Genomic DNA, 12500 nt, shown 5'->3' on the forward strand with positions numbered 1-12500 from the left:
AATCACCTCCAATCACAATATTTTCCTCTGAATCTAAATTTTCGGTCTGCAGCTTAGTTAACACATTTTTGAGGAATTTAATGATGTCTTCGTCTTTGTTTGGTGCATAAATGTTTACAAGAACATACATTTTATCTTTGATAGCGGCTTTAAGAACGATATACCTCCCCGATGTATCTACAATCTGAGAGTGAATAACGCAGTCAAGACCTTTTTTGATCAAGATTGCAACACCTCGAGAGTTTGAGCTCCCATGGGAGCAAATAAGTTCTGCACCCCATTCGTTTTTCCATTTTAAGTGTGTTGACAATGTCGAATGAGTTTCTTGCAGGAATATTATATCCGAGTTTCGTTTCCGACACCACGTGAAAATTGTTCGCCTTTTTCTGAAATTGCTTAGTCCCCTCGCATTGAGAGATAGTAGATTAAGGGAATGATCGGTCATTGTAGCTGAATCGGGGGAGTGATATTATAGAAGAAGTCATATAAAACGAAAATGAAAACGATGGTATAGCAGAGTGCAAGAAAGTATAATGCACATAAACCGATAATATTCGCCTAAAACAAATTATTAATCTACAAAAAAAAAAAACATACAGTAACGTATGAAGTAAGAAGTTTCCGGAGCATTCACATTTCTAATTAAACAAGAAGGGTTAAGTAGTTTAACACTTATTACACACATAAACCTTAAACTAAATTAAACTATAGATGTGCTGTCGCGCTGTGACCGCTTTGGCTTTGGTTTCCGCTGTTTCTTGTGTCCATAATGAGACCATAGTATGGGAGATTGGTTGTTTCTTCACCTCTGTAGATTTGCCCGTTTATAATTAGCTTATCAACTTTAAAATAGGCTGTTTGCTTTCTCTGTTTGGCCTTTTTCAAGATGGGATATAACGTTTTCTGTATTTCATCAATTTCCCGGGGGAAATCATTCGCAATTGAAATGTTGGTGTTTTTCAAGTTTTTAACAAAAGACCAAACATACTCCTTGTCTTGAAAGAAGCTGAATTTAGCTATAATAGGCCTAGGTTTGGAGTTCTGTCCTCGACTGGTATTCTTCTTAGTAGTGATGCGGTGTTCCGGGCAAAGCGCCAATATTTTATGCCGCCAAGGTCTCGTTTAGGGTTCCGCGAAGAAACACAGAATTACGCGAAGAGAAACAGAAGTCAAAATTTGCATTTTAAAACTACTTTTAGATAAAAGCATTCGATGATTATGTCTTTATATCATTAAAACTCATTGCATGTCGTATTTGTGTGTGTTTGAAGCGGTCTCTTTTAGGGGTCAAAATTTCCTTAAACCACGCCCAGATTAGTCTCCTTTAGGGGTCCCAAAAAGCTTGAGCCACGCCCACTGAGATGGTCACCTTTAGGGGTTAAATTCAAGATTTCCGACGAGCATCCCCGTCTGTTCCATATGGGAGTTTCCCCCCCCCCCCCCCGGGGTCCGTTTGCCCTTTCGTCAGAGCGAATGACGAAGGGCTATCGCTCGAAACGTCAGCTTTCCAAGTCACTCACGGTGGTAATTCGACCTTTATCAACACGTTTGATAAAACCAAATTTTCAATGAAAAAATAGTCTGCTTCCTGTCTGAGAAGACAGATGCGGTCAGCGATGGATGACTTACTCGTGAATCAATCAATCAATCAATCACGTAACATCGGTGAGCCTGAAAAAGCCTCGTCACAAAAATGTACGTGCGTAATACTAATTAAGTAAATTAAAACCCATTTTGAATACATGAAATCAGCTGCAACTGAGCGCATTGCAATGCATGTGATTTCGCACGAGACTAACAGAATACATATTTTTTTTATGAGGTATTGTCTTTCGCTAGTAACAAAATTAAAAAGAAAGAAAAGGGAAGGTTTGCTGGCTTATATGAAAACAATGAGTTTTTAGCTACACTGTAGTCATTCCTGAAACGTCAAGCTCATTGTGTAGTACTTCTTTGATAGGTTTTGCAAGTGTTGCGAACGCAGACGTATTTCCGGCGGTAGTTGCTACTTACGACCGTCGGAAAACCGTCTGCGTTCGCAGGCTTGCTGTTCACCCCGTAATTGACGAAAGGTGTTATTCATTTTAACCGAGTTCATCAGGCGCAATTAATCGAAAATCTGGACATGCCTCTCCTGCAAAGTCAAATACCTTATTGGTACTTAATTTCGTGGGCCTTTAATTTCGCGATTTTCGCGATTTTCGCGATTGTTTATAAATCGCGTAATTAAAGAGCCGCGAATAAAAATCCTCGCGAAATTTAACACCCACATAGAAAATTCAAATCACAGAAAAAAATTAACATGTAATGGATGGATCACAACAACATATCAAGGATATATATCAACAAATACTCAAGGCAGGGATCCATATTCATTTTTGTGTGGGATTTTCCCACACTTTGTCAGCACCGACAATATAGCTGGCTTCGATTGTGTACGAGAGCCAAGTTTGGTCACGTGGTCTCTATCAGGAAGAGAGAGGACCCTGGGAGTGAGAATGGGTGTTTATGTGTAACCAGCTGCAGCTGGCGGCCATTACTCTTCTCGGCTGTTGTCAATTTGGCGAATTTCGACTTGTTTTCTCGGTGCGATTAGTTTGCAAGATAAGGAGAAGTCGTCTTCCTTTCTGACGTTTGTATTAAGCAAGTTGTACCAACTATATAGACTCCTTCCTCTGTGGTCTGTGGTCAGCGAGTGGTCGTCAATGGATCTGTTTCTGAATGGTCATGTGTTACATCTGGTGTACCCCAGGGAACAGTCCTAGGGCCCATTCTCTTCAATCTGTTCATTAATGATATCGTGGAGGTTGTAAGCCCAGGTACAGAGATTCGTCTCTTCGCCGATGATTGCATCTGCTACAGGAAAGTGAGCTCCATAGTAGACAGCGAGATCTTGCAGCAAGACATCGATCGGCTGGCTGTGTGGACTGATACCTGGTTGATGGACTTTTCCCCGTCGAAAAGTAAAACCATGCGGGTCTCCACAAAGACACGTAACAACATCCCGCACCTGTACCACCTCAAGGGTGCGGCCCTTGATTCTGTAAAGGAAGTAAAGTATTTAGGCATAACCATCACTCACAACCTTCGCTGGAATAAGCACGTCGCTGACGTCACCCGTAAGGCCAATCAAATCTTGGGCTTGCTGAGGAAAAACCTGTATTTCTGCGATCAAAATACTAAGGAGGCAGCTTATGTAGGCCTTGTACGACCCATCCTGGAGTACGCCAGCGCCATCTGGGACCCTCCAACTCAAAACCTAATCCAGGAACTCGAGAAAGTCCAGCGTCGGGCTGTGCGGTTTGTTACATCAGATTATTTTAATTATGAAGAGGGAACAATTACACGTCACCTAATGAAACTGGGCTGGAAACCCCTATGAGACCGCAGAGATGCAGCCACCTTATGTCTTTTCAACCAAGGACTTAACCAACTGGCGAACATTCCAACAAAGAATCTATCCCAACCCTCAAGACATTCCCGCCATATGCATAATAAACACTTTAACGTTCCTTTTGCTAGAACCAATATTTTCAAATTTAGTTTCTTGCCTAGAGCAATTAGGCTGTGGAATAGATTACCTTCTTTTGCAGTAAATTCTAATTTAGATATCGCGGCTTTCGAAGTCCTAGTCAAGGAAATGTAATTCTCATGCGCTGTGCATATATATACAAATTTGTAGGTTGCACTTATCATCAAAGTGAAGTGAAGTGAAGGAGTCGTGCCTTCAAACTTATATCGGACAGATATAACATAATGACAATGTCCAGTATAATTTATCCTTTAGATTCATGATTAACAATTTGAGGTTCCCTCTTTTAACTACGATTTGTTGACACGTTGCGTGACGGTGCCAGTTTCTGTAAATCCGCAAGTTAAGAATTTCCACATTTACTTCATTTCAGGCTGGAAGCACGAATGCTCTTAGCTGACAATTGCACTTCCCTGCTGATTTATCCAGCTTTATCGTAAACAAATTATCCCCTGCTACTAGCGACTGATTCCAATATTTCCGCTGATGAATAATAGTAGACGGCATTTACCTCTTTGTCGAACGCACCCAATTGTAATTCGTTACAAACCATAACCTGCAAAATGTTAACTTCAGTGACTCTTAACTCTGTCAATCACCGCCCCCTCCTTCCCCTGTGATACCTTGGGGCCACGTCCAGCTTTGTCTGCTGACTGGCAAATACACAAACCACAGTAAATGGTATTTCCCATCGTACAGAGCTGTAGAAATTTCCTTACCCTTTGCTAAATTTTTCAGTTTCCAGTCTCTCATCAGCCGAAAACTATTGCAAAAGGTAAGTGCGATCTCGTTGGGCTGGTTTGCTGATTTAGGAAAAACTGTTACCATTATTCACTGGTCATCCCAACCGGTTTATTCTGAAAAATGGTAAGCATCCGAAATTTCCTCGAAACTGTTTCTTCCCTAACCGTTTTCACGTCTGCAGCTTGGGGATTCTACGGAATCTTTACGTGACATTTATCACTATAACATGACAAAATGTGTTACATTTACTGTAATGCTAATCACGTATATTTGACTGAAATCTCACACAAGTACGCATTGCGGACCTATTTTTTTGTCAAGTCGTCAGCCCGGCAAGTTTGTTTTATCATACATCTACCCGCACAAATTTTGGGTTGCCCAGGCAAAAATGCGGAAGTATTGCAGGGGCACCCAACGTCAATTTTCGGAAAATATCTGTTCAGAAGACGATTTGAGATCTAGAATTTTCGGAACATTTGTTGTAAAATTTCTTGCTTGCCTGCCTCTCCTAGGTATAATTGCCCATTTTTAACGGATTCTTACCCTACAAAGGTCACCTAGAATTTTCGGGAGCCTTTTTTCTGGCTGAAATTTTTGAAAAGGTAAGTTTTGATCGCTATAATTTTCGGATCACAGATGAAAAATTTTTAGGGGATAAAAATATGCCTATAACTACCGTTTAAATACTAAAATACGTTTAACAATGCTATGTTGGTTTTGAACTATATTATCGTTGGGTGCCCCTGGTATAGCAAATGGTCGATAAAATTACTTGTAACTTGAACAGGCATTTGCGTTTAAAATTACGAATTTTATTGACTCTGGAGTATTATCTTATTTGCACCGTGGGAAACCGATTTATAGTGGTTCATATCTGCCACAGCATAGCGCACTTGATAATGCGTATCAACGTTGTTATACACTTGAGGAGTCCTGAGTACCAAAGTGAATCCGGATACGTTTCGGATACGTGTAGACGGGAAAATTCGATTTGAATACGCTATATGTGGATGGGAATACTTTTGAATCCCGAAAGAAAAAGTTGCAGATTCAAAAATATCCAGAGACGTGTTGATGGGGCCTAAATTCTTATTTCATTTGTCCAAGAAGCACTAACAGGCCCGTCCAGGTAGTCTCCGTCCTTTCAACATGTTCTCGAGAGTGGAATTACGATAAACATATAATATCACCCAGCGTTGAATATATGATGATCATACTGCCACCAGAATTATAAAGCCCCAGGACTTGTGGTAGCAGATAGAAAGAAAAAAAAAAAAGTAGTCCCTGGACAGGATTTCAACACGGAACTTCAGCTTATAGGAATAGAAAATAACACAAACAGCGGTGATAAATATTGTATTCCATTGTATTCCATTGTATTTTTTATATAGAACTTTACGTTTCGTATGCTAGTCAACATACATTTTCAAAAGTGACCCTTACAATTTTTTGAAAACTAAAATATATATAACGTACTAGTAATTATTAGAGGTCTGGAGCCTAGACTGAGAAAAATTATCTGCAGCAGTAGCTACAATTGTTGTGTTAAAAAATTTTGTCGAAGCAAGCGGTGACCCGGTGGTTTAGTGACGGGAGCGGTGACAAGTTAGCTAGGGACGGACGATTAGAAAAGTGATGGGGGGGATGGGGAAAAAACCAAAAAAAAAATTCATGCAAGGGAAAATGCCAAGAAAAAAAATTCACGCAAAGAAGAAGGTAAAGAAAAAAATTCATGCAGAAGGAAGGTCCAATTGTGACTTTTATTTACAGTGCATTTCACTGACATAACTTTTGAACGCTCTTCGTCCCCACGAGGAGCGTTGCGTGACTGCGACTGCAAAGGAGACTACCAGGACTGAAAAGCGCCCTGGAGACTACTGTCCAGGGCGCTATTGAGTGGGTAAGTCATAGCGCAACCAATTTATCCGGTGGATAGCGCTATCCACCTTTTAAACAACTGGGGCCAGGGGCCCGTTTCTCGAACGTCCCGAAAACATCCCGAAAACATCTGTGAAATTGCCAACCGCTTGTTTTGGAAAGCAGATCTTTTAACATGTTTTCAAGGTAACAAAAAGAGAAAAAACTGTGAAGTTTGACGAATTAAATGCTCTCCGTTCTTGAGTTACAAAGGGAATCGTGACACCCGAAAATGGCCCGTAAAGTTTCGGGACTTTCGAGAAACGGGCCCCAGGTGACTGAGAGAAACAAACAGCAAGAATTGAGACTAAGTTCTAGTGTTCTTTACCAATCCTTCGCGTTCACGCTACAACTGATATGGCGGTCACAATGACAAAACGCGACTCGTTCGCCTCTCCAGATTGAAAAATAATGACTTGCAGAATGGCTAGTGACAGGTGAGCATTGCAGAAGGAAAAATGGTATCATATGACTCCAACTGAAACGTTTTAAACTTTTATCATACAGAAACAAGGCGAAATATATAGATACCGTCTACGGCATTAAGACTGATTATCAGTTCTATCTACATCTGTAGACATGTTCCAATTCTCATCAAAGTTCCCTAACTTGCAGCTGTTTCAGAGCAGTTCTATTTACACACCATAAGCATTTTTGAGACATCACCGCTAGGCCGGTCATTTTTTGCTGGAGAGAACTGATGACTTTTAACCAATCTCTTGAGGGAGCAATTACAGAACCCAGGGTCACATTCGAGACCAGTGGAAGTACTGACGCGCTTAATTCGGCAGTGGATGAAAGATTGAGTCATATAAATATTGGTGTGTGTTTGCGTGTGTTGTCTGTTGGGTCGTTTGGCTCAGCAGTAGGTGGCAAACGAGCCAGCTCGTCCGTAGAGCCATCAGATGTGGTTCTGAATTCTGTAATTTAGCCCTCAGAAGACCAAGGTAAGTGATAATTGTGTAATGTACAATTGCTGGTGGACGAGCAAAAGAAGCTAATGAGAGATCTTTTGTTTTCGTCTGCCAACATGGCGGCCACGTGTATGATGTAATGTGAAAAGCACCTAGAAGGCAACACCTTGTCCCACTCTTTGCAAATTGTGTGTGGGTTTTTTAACATCCCTCCTGTTTGTAGTCCTTGTCCAAGAGGGCTTGAAAGTCTAAACATTTGCGGATCAAATTTCAAGAGCAGAGCTTTCTCCTCAGTTATTTTCATACCTAGAGTGTTGGTAAGGCAGTGACCTCCAAATTTCTATAATCCAATGTGCAATCAACTGAGCAACCAATAAATCTCAAAGAAGTTTCCCCTTTTGCTCATCTTTTCTTTTGATTTCTTCCAAGGTGTGAATTCTTAAGTGAAGAAAGTTACCAGAAATATTCATGTTTGCCTTCGTTTGTGGAGTTTCTTGAGAAGCATCTTGACGTTCCACCTTCATGTACATTGGACAAAGATGGAGACAGTCAAAGCCGCGGTAACCTTGATAACGAAGGAAATGATCCAAGTAAGGACAGACGAAATGTAAACAATACTGGTGGATGTACCAATAGGAATGAAGAAAAATGGAGATCATACAGTCCAGGATCAGCTAGTTGTGTTCCTGAAATGGATTTCCCATTTGTGTCAAAAATCAGCCAAGAAAGTCAGAAGTTACTCTTGGAGACATATGAGATGATCAAGTCTAGAGACTTAGCAAATGCGGATTTGCAGAAGTTGAAAAGTGTCCAGGTAAGACTTACATGTAGCACAAGCACTGTTAAAATTATTGTTATTCCATGAAAAAGTCGCCCTTCATTACCCACTGCTACATGTAGAAGACAAGGGGTTAACAACCTCTGCAGTACATCCAAAAAGAATCCATTGAGTTCTAAGATTCATTTCTTGCCACAAACCAGACAAACAAAACGTCAAACAAACAGAACAGAAAATCAACATTTACAAACCACAAAATCTGATTTCAGCGCCAAAGTCTTGTGCATACGTTGACGTTATTCGCTCTGTTTGTTAAGTAAACATCTAAGTAAACGAGCTCAGATTACAGGTAAATGTAGGCAGGGGTTTCTAACCGAGCATACTCTGTGTAACACAACATATCCTGTATTCAAACACGAGGTTAAAAATGGCTGTTTAGACAGCTTGGCTCAGGTGTGGCAGCAGCTTGCAGAGCCAAAAGCAAAAGAAAAAAGGTTATTTTCAGGTGTTATTTATTGTGTAAAGTTATCCAGGTGTAGTAAGTAATTTTGTCAATATCAGGTTTTATCGATCGGTAGCCAACAATTTGCTGAATTTTTCCTCTGGGGTCATTGATAACTAATGAATGATTTCAGTTTGTTTGGTATCTTCAATATCCAGTTTTGCATCTCAGAATGCTGGAAAATGTGTCTCCGAGGGTCTACAATAGGCCAGTTTTGTATTCGTTGGTTTGGATCGAGCATGAAAGGCTAATGCGGGGGAGTTTTTTCACATGCAAATTATTTCCCCTTCCTTTTGCCTCTATTTCATGCTAGATCCGGTCTTACCGTAAGAAAGCGAAACTAGCCTACTTCAAAAATGTATGTGGGAGCAATTGCCCCCAGACCCCCCTTGAGGGCAACTCCTACTTACCACAATTCTTACTTGTTTATGGCCTGTACATTGTCTTTCGGGACAATGTTTTAAAAATGTATCAAAATGGACATGTATCTTATTGCTTGCAGAATCAAATACATCTGTTAATCTTATTGTCGCAGGAAATTAAAACAATGGTGTTATCAGAACAAGAAGAATTCCAGAAGTTTGTTTACAATCATGCGAAAGTCAACCATTATCTCTTCAATTTTATTCACCCTGATGTTTGGGACTCTTTTAAGGTAAACTGATGTCCACTAGTTTTAATCTGTATTTATATTTTCAAGGAAACTAGTACTTCCATCTATCTTTGTTCTCTTGTCAGAACCAGTGAAGTGAAGTGGCATACATGTATTAGTCACCTCTCCCTCCCAGGCTTCTCAGTACTAATTTGTAATAATCTATTGGAGGGACTTTGGCCAGACTACTTGTTACACAGTTTACAATATTATTGCCGAGGGAAGTGAAAGATGCCCTCATTACAGAGCAGACCACAACACTGGAAATTTCATGCCATGCTTATTTCAAATACCTAGTGTGTGGGATCTTTAACATCCCACAGCTTTTATTAGTTTATGAATTATAGTTGTGAAATGAGACCTACCGTTTATAAAGTCCCGTGGCCTTTATGAACATTGCACCACAATAGTAATAATTGTTATAACTATCTGCAGTAAACAATGGAAAACACATCTATAATAATTATATTATTATTATTATTATTATTATTGTCTTGTGATAGTCAGAAGTGGAAGGTAAATACAAAGCAAGCATTGGAAAATATCCAGTAAGTACTGTATTTCTTTTTCTTTGTGTTAATTACTCATCTAATACAGTTTAAGAGTTGTTCACTTCAAATACAGGTATTCATAAACCTGTTCAGTTAAGAATCTACTCCATTGCCATTTATATAAGTACCTCAAAAATTTTCACATATGGCTGACATGAGAACGTAAATGAAACTGAAAGAAATGTATTATTTGATTTGCAGGGCCCGGTTCCTCGAAAGCCGATTAACTTAATCCAGGATTAGCGTAAACTTTTGTTTCACGTTTTCGACTTTTTGTTGAAAGTTTCTTTTGCTTATTTTTGTTTTTCAAAATTGACGTCTTCTCATGTAAAGTACTGCCAAAAATCTGCGTTGAACAGCATTTGGCAGTAGAGAAATAAAATGCTTGGTTAGCTTTTAATCTGGGATTAGCGTTAATCGGCTTTTGAGGAACCGGGCCCAGGTTATAGACAAAGATAGAAGTGCATGATCCTCACTCTTAACTTTTTTTTCTGCACCTTAAGTGGCGACGAGTAAAATCGTCTGGCCGGTTTAGGCCGGGTTGGGTGTCAAAGGGTTCACTGCGCAATTTAAGCAATTGCGGCTTTTTTATAGACACCTGCAAAAATTCAGGCAGCTTCAACGAGATTTGAACCCATGACCTCTGAGATGCTGGTGCAATGCTCCAGTTCAAATTATCACAACTATACATACACATGTATATAAATAATTATTTCCTTGATGTTGAAACAACTTCTTCCTAATAAGAAGAATTTGTTTTTATTCTATGAATCAAGACTAACCAGGTGATTCTCAGTGAATTAATATCTGGTCACTAATCTGAACCATACTTTTATAACGTTTACCGCAATGGAAATTATCTTCTGGGTGAGTTTGGTCTTCACAACAACCTTAATTTTTTTTATGGATCATTCAACTACAGCCTGAGCATAAGTAATCAGATTGCCAACATGGGTCACCAGCAAGATTAATCCTTTTCAGTACACTTCCCCAGGTGATCAAATTCCATCATTCCAAATATCTCATTCCAGGATTCAAACTCTTTGTAATTAATAATAATGATTGAATGATTTATTTATTTAACTTTTGGGAGCAAAAAAGTCATCTTTTTGCAATGCTCAGGCCCTACAGAGTCATGTGGGAGAAGATTGATCTTTAAAGTATGGAATTTGCTAGAATTAAGAACTAAGTTTTTAATGACTACATATTTCGCTCGCTTTTTGAAAAAGGTGTAAGATTTCCATCTTTCAGGCCCTCTATGACTTAAATTATCATAATTATGTTCTGGGAATTTTAAAAGTCCATGCTCATTTTATGTACAAAACTGCATGGTACAAAGTTTAAAATTAATATGTAAGATACCTTCTCTTTAAAGAGGAACACTTAGTTGTTAGTTGTCTCCTGCATCATTTATTTGTTTGTTTATTTATTCTATTTATATATTTATATTCATTCCATAAAGCAAAAGTATACCTTGCATGAAACCATTGGGATGTCTGTTGGTGCTGTGTTTAAATCCGATGCTGTGCTGACTTTTGAGCAAACATTACAGCAGATGGTAAGATTGCCCTTTGTGACATTGTTTGCACTGAATGGCTCTGACCAATTGTGAAGCGGGCAAGTCAAACCATGAAGAGTTACACTCAGTCATTCTGAGTTTGAGGCTTCAAAACTAAAAGGCGTTATTAATAACTATGTAAATACGAAAAAAATAAAACTTCATTCAAATAATTCAATCTATTAGCTTTAATATGATATACAGTTTGACTCTATACAAAAAATAGTGGCACGGCAATTTCATTTTTTGGCGGACACGTCATTTCCTTTACCGAGACCTAAGTCTTTATAGAAATGTCGGGCGACAGTTACCTTTCGGATGCTGTGGATATTCTGACGATTCACAATGGAATTACATTCCTGACTTCTTTGACGTCATTAGTTACCAGGACCCAACTGGCTCGGCCAAAAGCCGAGCCTAAGCCATTATTGATAAAATAATTAATACATGTACTCATTTCACTGGTGTTAACATTCACGATTTCCATTGGTACATTTTGCATGTCAAACTTATAGAGCGAGTTTCAATCAAGAGTCATAGAACCAAAACCAATTGAAAGTAATTACTTTGGCCAATCAAAAAGGCCGAAGACAACCCAGTAAACCAATCAAAACTCGAAGTAATTACACGTAGCTGACACAGCGCGGGAAAATGTGCACGCGCGAGCCACGATTGGTTTTGGTTTCACTTCTGATTGGTTGAAAAAGTAGCGCGAGAACTTTGAACCCATCACTGAGTGAAGTAATGAAAAACCAAAGCAATTCGCTAATTACTTTCGACACTCAATTGAAAACTGCTCTATCACACGTCTTATTATACTGCTCCCTATGCCTCATGCTTGTTTTTACTTCGAGGGCTGGCATCAATAATAATTTGATGGACCTTAAACGAGTCTTATTTGTTTCTCAAAACAGGGTAAAGTCTCATTGCTTAATTTACCAAAAGATACCAGTGTATTGCTCGTTCCAGAATTCTTATCCACAGAAGACAAGGAGTTAAAGGCCAAGAAGTTGAGTGAAGTTGATAACAAGGTACGAGAAATTGAACGTACTTGATTGTGTATATGGAACGGCGAAAATAATGCTGGGGGTGGTTTGGAAGTTAGATAATAATTAATAAGTAATAATTAGTAATAATTGGATAATAATAAATTAGTAAAATAATAAATAGGTATTGGATTATTATTATTATTATTATTATTATTATTATTATTATTATTATTATTATTATTATTATTATTATTATTATTATTATTATTATTATTATTACATGTATTATTCTAATTGCCCAACTTCCCCCAGCGAAATAACCAATTAGTAATTTGTGTACGACCACACAGAAATGATTAAAAT

General features: G+C 38.8%; 1 protein-coding gene across 1 annotated transcript in view; it reads left to right on the forward strand.

Moving 5' to 3' along the window:
- Positions 1 to 6530: 6530 nt before the first annotated feature.
- LOC138012916 (uncharacterized) overlaps positions 6531 to 12500 on the forward strand; it is a 12762-nt gene continuing 6792 nt past the window's right edge. The window contains exons 1-6 of the mRNA XM_068859852.1: positions 6531 to 6630; positions 7537 to 7921; positions 8923 to 9042; positions 9543 to 9587; positions 11053 to 11148; positions 12063 to 12179. Coding sequence (XP_068715953.1) covers positions 6605 to 6630; positions 7537 to 7921; positions 8923 to 9042; positions 9543 to 9587; positions 11053 to 11148; positions 12063 to 12179 — 789 coding nt within the window. The 5' untranslated portion in view covers positions 6531 to 6604. The remainder of the gene's footprint in view (positions 6631 to 7536; positions 7922 to 8922; positions 9043 to 9542; positions 9588 to 11052; positions 11149 to 12062; positions 12180 to 12500) is intronic.

Source organism: Montipora foliosa, chromosome 8 (assembly GCF_036669935.1).
Source record: "Montipora foliosa isolate CH-2021 chromosome 8, ASM3666993v2, whole genome shotgun sequence".
Lineage (NCBI taxonomy): Eukaryota > Metazoa > Cnidaria > Anthozoa > Scleractinia > Acroporidae > Montipora > Montipora foliosa.